General features: G+C 33.7%; 1 protein-coding gene across 1 annotated transcript; it reads right to left on the bottom strand.

The window, feature by feature from the left end:
- Positions 1-553: 553 nt before the first annotated feature.
- LOC117343831 (asparagine synthetase [glutamine-hydrolyzing]-like) lies at positions 554-14287 on the bottom strand. Its single transcript, XM_033906353.1, has 10 exons — positions 14030-14287; positions 8347-8617; positions 7489-7726; positions 6744-6914; positions 4704-4796; positions 4176-4303; positions 3229-3355; positions 2419-2626; positions 1693-1930; positions 554-1149 (listed from the first exon to the last, which is right to left on the bottom strand). The coding sequence occupies exons 2-10, from the start codon at positions 8593-8595 to the stop codon at positions 952-954; spliced, it is 1650 nt and encodes a 549-aa protein (XP_033762244.1). The 5' UTR covers positions 8596-8617; positions 14030-14287; the 3' UTR covers positions 554-951.
- Positions 14288-14673: the final 386 nt, after the last annotated feature.

Genomic DNA, 14673 nt, shown 5'->3' with positions numbered 1-14673 from the left:
TACACTTGTATCGAAAGCGAGAAGGAGAAAGTAGAGAAAAGATAAAATATATATTGGTTTGCAGTCAATAGAGTGGGCAAGTATGATTTGAAGAAAACATCATGTAAGAACTTTTGCTCAAAAAAGATTTACATGGAAAGATTTCTTAGTTGTTTTATCCATTCCACAAGTAAAGCAGTCTGCATATGAATAATTAAACTTCAGCATTTTGGCAATGTTGAATGTCTGAAACGTATGTCCCTTCGAACTGCTTTAAATGACAAAATATGGGTAAGAAGATCTACAACATTTTATAAGACACTGTCATTAATGCATTGCTTTACTCCACACTGAGAATCAATAGATAGAATGTGCCATACCTCCATCACTTACAGCTTCAAATATTTTCGATGGATAAGAAAAGGCTTGATTGTAGACACAACGAACATCGAGCCATTTGAGTTGTAATACTATTCCAGTGTTAAGATTGGACTTTAACCTTTCAATTCTGTAATCATTGATAAAACGTGAAATGTGAATATTTCGTGTATCATATATATAAAACTCGAATAGATTTCACTTATTTCATATTTTATTGTCCTGATGAGGTACGATCGGATGGGAATACAATTAAAAATCGGTGAGTGGTATAACAATGAAAATATTTTGGTCAAAAACAATTTAGTATAACACAATATTTAATCATATATTCCATAAAATACAGATGTATAGATACACATTAAATAATAACGCAAAATAAGTATAATACTGCTGAGGAAAAGCGTCCAGTCTGAGATTCATATTCAAAATATCACCTCCCTTCTTTTCCATTTAATAGAATCCGGTTAAATATTGTAACAAATATTTCAAAAAAATGTGCACATAAAATTGACATAATTTACATATTGACCGCGTATATTCTTTATTCTATATTCTGTACAGAACAGTTATCTCGATAACTAACTAGACATTTTATTGTTTGTAGTGTTTGAGTGTCCTGGCAGAAGGATCCGAAGACGTTGACCACTTTGGCATCCAGTAATAGGGGATCAAATGACCCTGACCCGAATAAAACTTCTCAAATATCTGTCGGTAGTATAAGGCTTCTTTACTGCTGGGAGGGTTGTGGGGGTAACATTGACTACACTCTTCTAATTCTGTGTCGTTGATCTGTGCAAAATAAGAGATAATTGATGTTTAATTGTTTATGATAACAACAATTATAGAAGTCAAGACATCATTTCACATCAATACAATGATAGTTAATTTTGATCAATTTTTATTTTTTACTGTTAATTTTGATCAATTTTCATTTCATTTTCAAGTGAAAATGAGATAGTATATCGTCAGAACTCCCAAAAGACGAAATCCTAACTTAGTATTCAATTAAAGATACCAAAGTGGTTTTGTTTGGTGTACATCATACTGGAGACGATGTGGTCAAGATTAAGCACTAATTATGTCACTCGCTTTGAAATTTAAATTTATCTATCTATCACATCAAATCATAATTTGTTCAACTTGATTTCAGAAAAAGAAAATATTTCATCATTAATTCAAATGAAAAATAGGAAAAGTTATTTTATCATAAGTGAAATATAAATGTAATTGTTATTGATGAAAATACCTGACATATCGTTCTATATTTTATCGTACATTTGTAATTATAAGTAAGAAAGTCTGTCGTATCTTTGCACAAACAACAAAATATACCTGTTCGTCAACAAAATCTTGCAGGACTTCGTACCAAGACCTGGTCTGACTGGACACGCCATCACTGAAGGCCTCTTTCGGTCGCCACAAGATTTCTGCTGGGAGCAAACCAGTGCTATCGAAGGCAGATCGCAACAAATGTTTCTCTCTGCCATTTTTGGGCGACTTCAATTTAGGGTCTAGTGAGAGATAAAAACTGCTGAACCGGTGGTCTAAGAAAGGCACACGTATCTCCAGTCTGAAACGAAACAGTTTACAGTGTTACTTATTGTTAAACCTGGTACGCAACTTTTTTTTTCAAATACACTTTAAAATGTACATTTGTGTGATCAGGTAAGACAACTAGCATTGTGAAACTAGTCATTTCCATATAAATGTCGGTGTATATATAGCTCCCAAAATGATGATAAGTTCGAGGGAGGATAATTTAGCTAAGGTTACACAAATGATTTGAATACTATATGTATATAATTAACGAAAACGGTATACGATTACAATAAACTTCATATGCTTCAGAGGTTTCACTATAATACTGTACATCGCATAACAAACAGTTAAATATACAAAATTATGCAATCTAACGCAAAATTATGACGTAATATTATGTTTTATAATAATTGAATAAGGGGAACAATTTCTGTTATCATTTCGGAATATCACCTTTGTTAAATGTTACAATTATCGTCATATGAACGGTAAGTATTTGTTTAATGATAAAACCCGTACCCCCATGCCGACGTTGTCCTGTCGCCCCTGAGAACGTCATACATATACAAGTCTTTACATAGACGTTTGCTTTCCTCATCCCCGTCCTGAGAAGAGGGCGCTTTGTGAAAGTATATGTACCCCTGGGCAATCTCATCTGCTCCCTCTCCAGACAGAATCACTGTCGTATCGGTCTTTTGTTTGACGTACTTACTAACAAGGTACATCCCTGTGTAACAACAAAAGAAACGTGGATATATTTTTCCGTTTCAAAATTTAGCATTGTTTACGGAATTGAGCAACAGACTCAAAGGATTATTACAACATGTCTACTTAAAAATTCGGGAAATAATGCGATTCCTCATTAATGTATGTACTATTCAATTGTGTAATACATAAGGGTCCAATGATGTAAACAATTCGAACTTCGTTCATAACAACATATTCTCCTACCGGCCCTCAAAATCCAAATACCAAATCCCTCAAGGAAGTGCTGGCAAGGATTATCTAAAACGGCGAACTTGACACAAAATCCCTGAAACTCGAACTTGCCAAGGGATATCAGGATCCTATAGCATTGCGAGAATTAAGATCAAAATTCTTCAGGTAATGAAGCCGGTAGAGCTCCGATTAACTGGGCGAGCTGGGACTACGTATGTATAGACGGAGTGGAAATCCGGTAGGGACCAATAAACCCATTTTAACCCACATTTATTTTGGAGACGTCCAGTCGCTTACCCCACCATCAAAACCATGGTTTATCTCGACCAAAAGTATCACATTTATTTAAAAAGAACTTTCATTGATATTGTATGTATCAGACACACTTACCGACAGACGCCCTAACGGAAGTGATGTCATAGCTCTCTAGGTGGTAAATGACGTCTTCAATGGCGGCGATTCCTTCCTCTGGCGTAAATACTATCTCATGGTGTTCTGTATCAAGATGCTTAGCAACCTGATTAGAAACAAGAAACGATAAATGATAACTAAGCGTAGATATAACATACTGATTCAAGAATAAACGCTGTGGTGTTCATTAAAGCGTCTATAATTGTGAAATATCACGTGGGATGGGGTGGTATTATCAGGTGTAATATTCAGAACATTTACACCACAAAACGAAGGCAAAAACGAGGTAAACAGTGTTTAAAAACTTGTCAACTTAATGTATTTCTTTCTGTAAAAGTACCGCTATATCTTAAACCCATTCATAATTTAAATGAAGACATAACCGTTTAATGAGTAGGAAATCTATAGTTCTAGCCGTTTGTAAGTGTTACTACAATATTTTGTTTAAAATGGTCATAACTAATGCTTGTGACCAATAGTTTCATGTAGGAAAACATTGGTCAATCACTGACACAATGTATCCATTTATGACCATTTCTCAAGGCGGTCTTCTGTAAGCTTGTAAATACAATGTTATTTCATATTTGAAACGTCTGTGTGCCCTTTTTCTTCGTTATAATTTATTTACGACACTGTGTGAAATATACAGTAGTAACACATGTGTACTTAATTTGATCTTTTTTTCTTTGTTCCCTGCAAACTCAGGAATATTTTGTTTACAAATCCAATACTTTATAATATTAAAATTACTAATATATTTTTTTCGAATAGTCAAAACATATTTTTTTATCACAAACAGCAACAATGAACATCTCGAGTAGTAACGTTTTTCATCATACATATGAATAGTTGAAGATTAATACGTCACATGATTTAGAAATACTTATAATAGTAGGCATTTTAAAAACGTTATTTTCGCGTAGTACCTTTCTAGCAGCTCGTAGATCGGGACTCCCCTCCATGCCGATAGAGAATGTTTGGACAGGATATGGTATATCTCGCTCTTTCGCTAATTTTACTAAAGTTGCTGCCACCAAACTAGAATCTAGGCCTCCTGCAATATTAACAAGATGCTATGAAACATAAAGTAAATTGATACTTTATTTGTGCAATTTAACCATAAGTTATTTTCGCGGGATTGGTATTTTCGTTGTTTTGCGGGTCATTGATGGGGTCACAGAAATTTAATCCAGGAAATAAATAACACAGGTAAATATTTAAAACAATGGACTACGGGTAAGACTTAAAATTATATATATAATGTCTTCACGTGACCTTTATCATGATATTTGCACCTACATAAATGTAAGTTGTGACAACAAATAAATCGCTATCATCATGATCATTCTTAAATATTATAATCATCTTGGTTAAGTTTTATAATATATTCAATCAGAAGAATACAAACGTAATCATATAGAATGGATTTATTGTGACTATTATTTCTTACGAACCTGAGAGAAGACATCCTATACGACGGTCAGCCATCATCCTCTTACTTACTGCTCCCTCAAACAGGCTTCTTATACTGGCCTTGATATCGTTATCTGTACAATACAATCAAATATCACACATACATATCTAGATTTAAAGGATATACTTTATTTTACATTACTGATGATGATATTGAAGACGACTTTGTCGATGGGAACGATAACAATATTCTGACATCATAACCTATGGCAAGCCGTTTTAACCCCATTTCCTCTTAAGGGGATATTTTTTTCACTTAGGTGAAAAAAAACATAATGCAAATAATTTATTCACCATAAGGTGAAAAGAAACTTAAGTGAAATTCTTTTTCACATAAGTGAAATAAAACATAATGCAAATAAATGTTAACCTCCCTTAAGACAAAAAGAATTTCACTTAAGTGAAAAAAATATGTGCAGACATAATGCAAAATACTTGCCACTTAAGTGAAATTCTTTTCATCTAAAGGTAAACAAAACTGACCATATGTTCATAAAGTCACTCTGTCCTCCTATCCACCCCATGGTAAAATGGAATAAACCCTCCCCTTGGACCTGCCTCCAAACCGGTTTTATACCACATTTGTATATCCACAACCATAACGTGAAGATACTGTTCTATCATCATGAAAGTAAAGTGAAGGATATTTCAATATATGTTATATTGTATTGTCATTATGTTTAATTTTCTCCAAGGTAAAAAAAAAAGATTTCCATTATGTTTTATGTCACTTATGATTTATATATTCAGTGTAAACCTTTCGCTTATACCAGAGAGGCCTCTGCTTATACATACGCATATCTATGAACAGATTTTCCCCCTAAAATAATGAAATATTGGAATTAATTAGAAATCATGTTTAAGAAAAGCCTTAACTTTTAATTTTCAAGAGTAAATAAAATAAAATAACCGATTTTGACAAAGAAGATATTGTTAAAACCATTATACACTGTAATCCAATGCTACGTCAACTAAGAAACAGCGCGAGTAAACTTTAACTTTGACACGTTCTTATGACTGATCATAATGGAAATAAAACATAAGTGAAAGTAAATCATATGGGAAATAATATTGATTTTACTAACAACAAATGAAGAAGAGAAAAAAAGGTATCGAATTGGCCAGAAATTAAACACTCAATGCTTGGTCAATAGATGGACTAGTCCATATCTGATTTATGAGAGTGGGTGTCCTATTTACTCAACAGCAGCATTTGCACTATGTTTTATTTCACTTAAGTGAAAAAGATTTTCCCTTAAGATGAATAAAAGTTATTTCACTTAAGTGAAATTCTTTTTCACTTAAGTGAAATGAAACATAATCCCCCCCCCAAGAAAAAAAAAGAAAAAAAAGAAAGGCGTTTAACCTTCAGGTAAAAAGTATTTCACTTAAGTGAAATAAATTTGAAGCATATTTTACCTTAAGAGGAAATGGGATTAAATGTTAAAACAGCTTGCCATAATAACCAAAGCAACAAGTCCTCTCAATTCAAAACAAGCATGCCTTTCATTTATCATTTTCTAATAATTATCTCATTATTTATATATAATCACTATGACGTCGTCACCATCACCCATTTGACGTGTATGTTGTAATTTATCAATTTTCGTAATTATAACAAAATTGTCCAAAAATAGTATGCAAACTAACGATTATTCTGCTTTTAACTTCAGTCAGTCGGTTTACTAGTTCAGTATCTGAAGTCACAATCCTAATTCTCCTTTTGAAAAAAAAAAGAAACCTGAAATCTGGGTTTTTAAATAGGTGTACGCGACACGTTCTTATCACCCAGCATGACTAGTAAACCCTAGATCACGCATCATGGTCATTAATAGGGGCGGCGCTGTCGATGAAGCAGAAGACGCTTGTGCTTCCGGATCACCTGTTCTTATTATTCCTGTACTTTTCGAAGGTCCTTGATGCATATCTGTATTTTTGTTAACATTTTGTACTTGTCATACCGTCTTTAATTTCAAATTTTGGTTTCCCTTATATGTCAGTATTCTCTGGGTTTTTTTTACCTATAGGGTTAGCCAACGTTTTATATTCTGGGGCATCTCCAATCTTATGAAACCTCGTCCGCTCTATAAACGTTGCTCGCCCTGTTGAGTCCAGACCGTATGTCTCCACGTGTCCCGGTGGGAATGGTTCGAGAGTAGCTTTTGACTTATCACCTTTCATTGACATCAAACCTGAGATGAAAATAAGATTAGTAGAGATTATCTCTCCTGGGTTTTCATACAAGATAAAGATATGTTCATCCCTGCAATTAACCAGAATTTACCAGACTATCGGGCCGGTGGATGAGTTGAACATCGTGAGGTAACATCCCTGTCAGATGTGAGTTTATTCTAAGGCTTCCTTATAGTTGTCAGATTGTTTAAATGAATTTCATAAGTAACTAGGAAGTAAAGTTTAGTGCAAAATAATTCACAGAATACACTTTTGTATTGTCAGCATAACAGTAACATGCTGATCCCAAAGGGACTTGAGACTTTACATGTACTTGGACCCCCCCCCCCCCTCCTCCTATTGTGTACAGCACATTTTCAGAATTGCTTTTATTATTTATGTATGTATTTTGTTGGGGGGGGGGGGGGGGGGGGGGGGGGCGGTTTAAATTTGGTAAAAATGACATTCCTTCACCGGTGGTGTCGGTGGTAAAAAACGTCTCAAAATGTGCTATACATACTAGGGGATGTCCAAATAGACTGTAACAATTTCTCAAGTCCGTACGGCTTTTCAGTGTAAACTCAATGTTTGTACCTTTCACCTCCGAGCATACGGCGAGAAAACCACTCTCGGTAGTTAGTCGGAAAGATGGCCTGACCCCGAATGTGTCTCTACCCAGATAGACCTTCCTGTTGGCTGCATCTAGGAGACAGAAGGCAAACACTCCGTCCAAATGACTGGCCGCGAACTCTATCCCGCCCTGGGCGTATAGGTGGATAATGGACTCTCCGTCACATTGAGTGGCGTAATGGAAGTCAAACTGCTCTTGTATCTGTTGAAATAAATTTGCAATATATCAACGGGCTATTATCACACAAAATGATCAAGCGAATAGAAGTATAAATCAAATGTTTAATTTGGATTAAAAAGAAATGTAGACATAAATACAATACTACCAAACAACTGGTATGACAGGGAGATTTAAAATACAAAAAAACCCTCTTTGCTTCGTTGGATATTGAAAAAACGCCATCAAAACTGTTGGCGTTATTTAATGTAGTTGTATTTTCCAGAACAAGAACAAAAATAGAATAGATATATAAATAAATAAAAATAAAAAAACAAATAAATAAAAAACCCCAACAAAAACAACAACAAAAAAACAAACAAACCAAACAACCCCCCCCCCCCCCAAAAAAAACAACAACACAAACACAAACAAAAACAGAACAAAAGGTTTTTTTCTCTCTCTCAAAACAAACACCAAAAATAAACAAGCCAAACAAAAACAAAACTAAAGGGTTTCTTTCTCTCAAAACAAAAACAAAAACAAACAAACAAAAAAAGTCCCTCTTTCTATGCTTGTATCTACAATGACACGTATACATGAGAAAGTATTGTGCAGAAGACATATATATATATATATATATAGGAAGTAGACGTATAAGTTACCAGTTTATGGTTGTAGATTTCTCCGTTGTATATCAGCCATATATGCGGATACTTGAACACTCGCATAGGTTGCATTCCTTGTAAATCATCTACAATTGCGAGTCTGTGAAATCCGAGACAACACGAAGGGAAATGGTTGATACTTTCTATCCGGAATGCATCTGGACCTCTGTGACCAATTTTGTGTGCGGCATTGCATTGATCTGCTATGTCGTCATCACTACCGAATACTGCCCATATACCACACATCCTGAAAACTGGATTTCTGTAACTAGAAAAAAAAAGTATAATTTATCATGCTACTGGGTCCAAGTTATTTCATTCTCAGTCTGAAGACAGCTGTAAGGTTCCATTTGCGCACTTTTCTTGGGGTACTATGCGGGCTTCAACATATTAACACAACAGTTTGGGTAAGTCTATATAAACAACACTTTAGACATTGACGAGGATCCTACGCAAATGATAATAAAGAAAGAGAGAAAGCTGAAAACCGCAGATGTGAATTGCGACAACTAAACAAAGATGTATGTGTATATGAACATGCAGGTATGTGTATAAATGCATACAGGTATGTGTATAAATACATACAGGTATGTGTATACAGGTATGTGTATAAATAGTACAGGTATGTGTATAAGTAGTACAGGTATACACGTCTGTGTATAATACATACAAGTCTGTGTATAATACATACAAGTCTGTGTATAATACATACAAGTCTGTGTATAATACATACAAGTCTGTGTATATTACATAAAAGTCTGTGTATAATACATAGAGGTATGTATATAATACATAGAGGTATGTGTATAATACATACAAGTCTGTGTATAATACATACAAGTCTGTGTATAATACATACACGTCTGTGTATAATACATAGAGGTATGTATATAATACATAGAGGTATGTGTATAATACATAGAGGTATGTGTATAATACATACAAGTCTGTGTATAATACATAGAGGTATGTGTATAAATACATACAGGTGTGTGTATAAATACATACAGGTGTGTGTATTAATACATACAGGTATGTGAATAAATACATACAGGTACGTGTATAAATACATACAGGTATGTGTATAAATACATACAGGTGTGTGTATAAATACATACAGGTGTGTGTATTAATACATACAGGTATGTGAATAAATACATACAGGTACGTGTATAAATACATACAGGTATGTGTATAAATAGTACAGGTATGTGTATAAATAGTACAGGTATGCGTAAAATAGTACAGGTATGTGTATAAATACATACAGGTATGTGTATACATAGTACAGGTATGTGTATAAATACATACAGGTATGTGTATAAATAGTACAGGTATGTGTATAAATAGTACAGGTATGTGTATAAATAGTACAGGTATGCGTATAAATAGTACAGGTATGTGTATAAATACATACAGGTATGTGTATACATAGTACAGGTATGTATATAAATAGTACAGGTATGTGTATAAATAGTACAAGGTATGTGTATAAATAGCACAGGTATGTGTATAAATACATACAGGTACGTGTGTCAATAAATAATTAACAGGTACTGCTGTACTAACTTACAGTACAGGTACGTGTATAAATAACATACAGGTATGCTGTATAACATAGTACAGGTATGTGTATAAAATAGTACAAGGTATGCTGTATGAATAGTACCGGTTATGTGTATAAATAGTACAGGTATGTGGTATTACATACAGTTACAGGTATGTGTATACATAGTACAGGTAGGTTATAATATACTACGGTATGTGTATAAATAGTACAGGTATGTGTATAAATAGTACAGGTATGTGTATAAATAGTACAGGTATGTGTATAAATACATACAGGTATGTGTATAGATACATACAGGTATGTGTATAAATACATACAGGTATGTGTATAAATAGCACAGGTATGTGTATAAATACATACAGGTATGTGTATAGATACATACATGTATGTGTATGAATACATACAGGTATGCTCGTACAGGTACACGTGTGTGTATAAATACATACAGGTATGTGTATAAATACATACAGGTATGTGTATAAATAGTACATGTATGTGTATAAATACATACAGGTATGTGTATAGATACATACAGGTATGTGTATAAATACATACAGGTATGCTCGTACAGGTACACGTGTGTGTATAAATACACACTGGTACACATGTATTTGCATATAAATAAGTTTTCATACAAGCGACAAAATGACGTTCATAATTTAATTACGAACGTGAAGTAAAATACATTAGGAGATTTGACGTATTATAATACTTTTTTTCCCTTTCTGTAAATGTCATGGACGAACAACGACGGGCTATAAATAAAGTATGGGTCAATGACCGCCCTACTGCAATATGACTGACGTGGAGCTGACCCCCGCCTCCCTATAGCTATTTAGGCCATCTCGTCATTGTATTCATATCACGAGCACAGTTTATCCTTCTTTGGAATATTTATGGCGTGTATCGGTCACATTTCAGTTCCTTTTGGATGACTGCTATACATTACAATAAATTTAGCCTTAATGTATTCAAGGAGCAATGTTGATCTTGTTGTATTTTATCAATTTATATACATGTAGGATGACTTGTTTATCATACAATAAATTTACCTCCTTAATAAGATAGCTTACATGATAAAAATTTAAAAAAAATCTGCCGATGCTAAAATGAACACAGGATTTTGACACATGATACATGTATATGGACCGTTTGTTGGTAGTTCATGTCTAGTTTCTGTGTACATTGGCTCCATGAATTTAATGCATCTGTGGACTGGTTGATTGGAAATCTGAGTCAGGTCCCTGTGCATATACGCAGTAAATTGCACTTTATCAATGGATACGTTGCAGATTATCAATAGGAAATAAAATTGTACATTTGAATATACTGAAGTAGTAGCTAGCCCATAGGAATAAAATTTACATCAGTATATAGCAGCGTTTCCTATAGTCCCGAATAAAAGTGGACATTAGTATATATAACAGTTTACCCATAGTCCCGAATAAAAGTGGACATTAGTATATATAACAGTTTACCCATAGTCCAGAATAAAAGTGTACACTAGTATATATAACAGTTTACCCATAGTCCAGAATAAAAGTGGACATTAGTATATATAACAGTTTACCCATAGTCCAGAATAAAAGTGGACATTAGTATATATAACAGTTTACCCATAGTCCAGAATAAAGTGTACACTAGTATATATAACAGTTTACCCATAGTCCAGAATAAAAGTGGACATTAGTATATATAACAGTTTACCCATAGTCCAGAATAAAAGTGGACATTAGTATATATAACAGTTTACCCATAGTCCCGAATAAAAGTGGACATTAGTATATATAACAGTTTACCCATAGTCCCGAATAAAAGTGGACATTAGTATATATAACAGTTTACCCATAGTCCCGAATAAAAGTGGACATTAGTATATATAACAGTTTACCCATAGTCCAGAATAAAAGTGGACATTAGTATATATTAACAGTTTACCCATAGTCCAGAATAAAAGTGTACACTAGTATATATAACAGTTTACCCATAGTCCAGAATAAAAGTGGACATTAGTATATATAACAGTTTACCCATAGTCCCGAATAAAAGTGGACATTAGTATATATAACAGTTTACCCATAGTCCAGAATAAAAGTGGACATTAGTATATATAACAGTTTACCCATAGTCCAGAATAAAAGTGTACACTAGTATATATAACAGTTTACCCATAGTCCAGAATAAAAGTGGACATTAGTATATATAACAGTTTACCCATAGTCCAGAATAAAAGTGGACATTAGTATATATAACAGTTTACCCATAGTCCAGAATAAAAGTGGACATTAGTATATATAACAGTTTATCCATAGTCCAGAATAAAAGTGGACATTAGTATATATAACAGTTTACCAATAGTCCAGAATAAAAGTGGACATTAGTATATATAACAGTTTACCCATAGTCCAGAATAAAAGTGGACATTAGTATATATAACAGTTTACCCATAGTCCAGAATAAAAGTGTACACTAGTATATATAACAGTTTACCCATAGTCCAGAATAAAAGTGGACATTAGTATATATAACAGTTTACCCATAGTCCAGAATAAAAGTGGACACCATCAAGTACATAATGCACATGTAGATAGGTTGTGGAGTTACTTGACTGCAAAATGGTCTGTCCAATGCAATATTACAAACTGTATTCAAATTATTCGTAAATTAACATACAAGCGACTTGGGGCAGCCAACAGCGAACAGTGGTCACACACTGATCAGTGTGTGCATATTATTCAATAACATTGGGTAGTTGAGCTTTTCAAACGTATCGATATATTTTGATTATTAAAATTTGTAAAACCGAATGTTCTCAGTCGTTAGGGGTATCTCGTTGAACGTTGCCTGATATGTCCGAATAGTTTAGTCGAATATTCCAATCGCCGTAAGTATGATATTAATAGAATATATAAATGAGAAAAAAAAACCAAATTAAACAAAAAATCATATTCACTGATACATGTAAAAAAAAACACGCAAACAAAAAATATCTTATGAGTGGGAAAATACCCTACAGGATTCGAACCCGTCACGTGTACTTCAGTAACTTCATTGTGAACGGGCATGTACATGTGTATTTCCCTACATGAATAAAATCAATACAATATACTAATCAAAGTTCAACACGACAGGTCATTCTAGTAGGACTATATATAGCAGCTAAATCATAGGAAATACAATGTAAAGTGTGGTCGATACCTTGGACTTTTTCAAACAGTTATGTATTTAGCGAGTATAGCCTGACGGGTTATGTTACATCATTCTTTAACGGATATTGATCGACGACATGTATTCCCGTATACACCTAACGTATGGGAGATTGTGGGAGTAGGGATTGGCCTTGTGTAACGCTACGTGTTTTGTTAAATCATGCCGAGTGAAACCCGATCTACCCCTTTCTTAAGTAGGCATGGCGTTGTGTCGATGGAAACATACCTCCGTTATCGACAGGATTTCAGTACGCAATTTAGAAAATATTTTTCGATGCAAACATTGTAGGATTTGCTACATCGAAGAGCAACGACAGATGAACACTAGGAAAGCTGATTAAGTTTCATTTCATTATAATATGATATTTTCATGTATAAACGTCATCGATCAATGTGGGCACGAATTGAATATATAATAAACATGGGCGTACTCCAGGCTAGGGGTTCTATAGATTTATATTATTTTTAGGCTAATTTTAGCTACATACCTTATGTTCAATTAATTTTGATATTAAAAAAATCGTCAAAATAAATGTAAGTAATGCACTCATGAAATTATAATTTTCAATTCAATACTGTATCATCATCCGACAATTAGTTTCTGTATAAAACATTATCCTGGTATATATTTATGCATGCACCCTCTGCAACCTTTATTGCAATCTATAATAATAAATTGTAATCATATATTAAATTTAAATTACAAGTTCTTCAAGCATACAAACCCAAATACGTTTCTCAACAAGACATTAATATTGAAATGCATTAACGTTATAAATTGGTAAACATCCATATTTCTTCATGTTGACCATAACATATATGCATATAACATTATATTTGAGGTTTGACTATAATAAGAAACTGCTAAATGTTAATATGTAAGTAAATATTTGTGACTTACCTCGAACTCCACAGAAAACGTGAACACTGTACACTGATTTTCGCGGGTCTCCTCGATCAGCTGTTTACCGTCTAACTGATGATGAAACTTCTCTACAGATGTTTTATACTAAGCCCCAGTGATGATGCAACCCGATGTCGAACTGATGCAATACAAAAAACAAGCTATATAGATACCATTTATGTCATATATCATACTTGTTGACAGTTTTCTATACAATAGGTCTACATTTAGATATCGAAAATGAGTTGTACTGCTGGTACGGGTTGTCAAATACAAAAGATTGTTTAATATCTCAACCTAACTATACATGTATAGTCTTACTGCCTTGTGAGCCAGCCATTCATAAGTAAGCTGTAGGAAAGCTATGACCACGGCTGGGGCACGTGATAGGGGACTATACATACGCTCTGTATCTTTCACTTCATTGAACTTCATAAAACAAAAATGTTGTTTACATTAATTTACTTAGTTGATACATATAACTATTGTACATGTTAACGCTGATTGCATATAAGCAGAATTCCTATAAAAGATGTGTATTTGGGGCATGGGTATTTACGTACGGTCGCACCAATGACATTTCGGTGTCCTTTTAAAAATTAACATAAAGCCTTAAACATTAAGTACAAACGTACTTTTAA

The sequence above is a fragment of the Pecten maximus genome, chromosome 15, assembly GCF_902652985.1.
Source record: "Pecten maximus chromosome 15, xPecMax1.1, whole genome shotgun sequence".
NCBI lineage: Eukaryota > Metazoa > Mollusca > Bivalvia > Pectinida > Pectinidae > Pecten > Pecten maximus.
The sequence above is the reverse complement of the archived record's forward strand: the minus strand, read 5'-3'. Positions and strand labels throughout refer to the sequence as shown.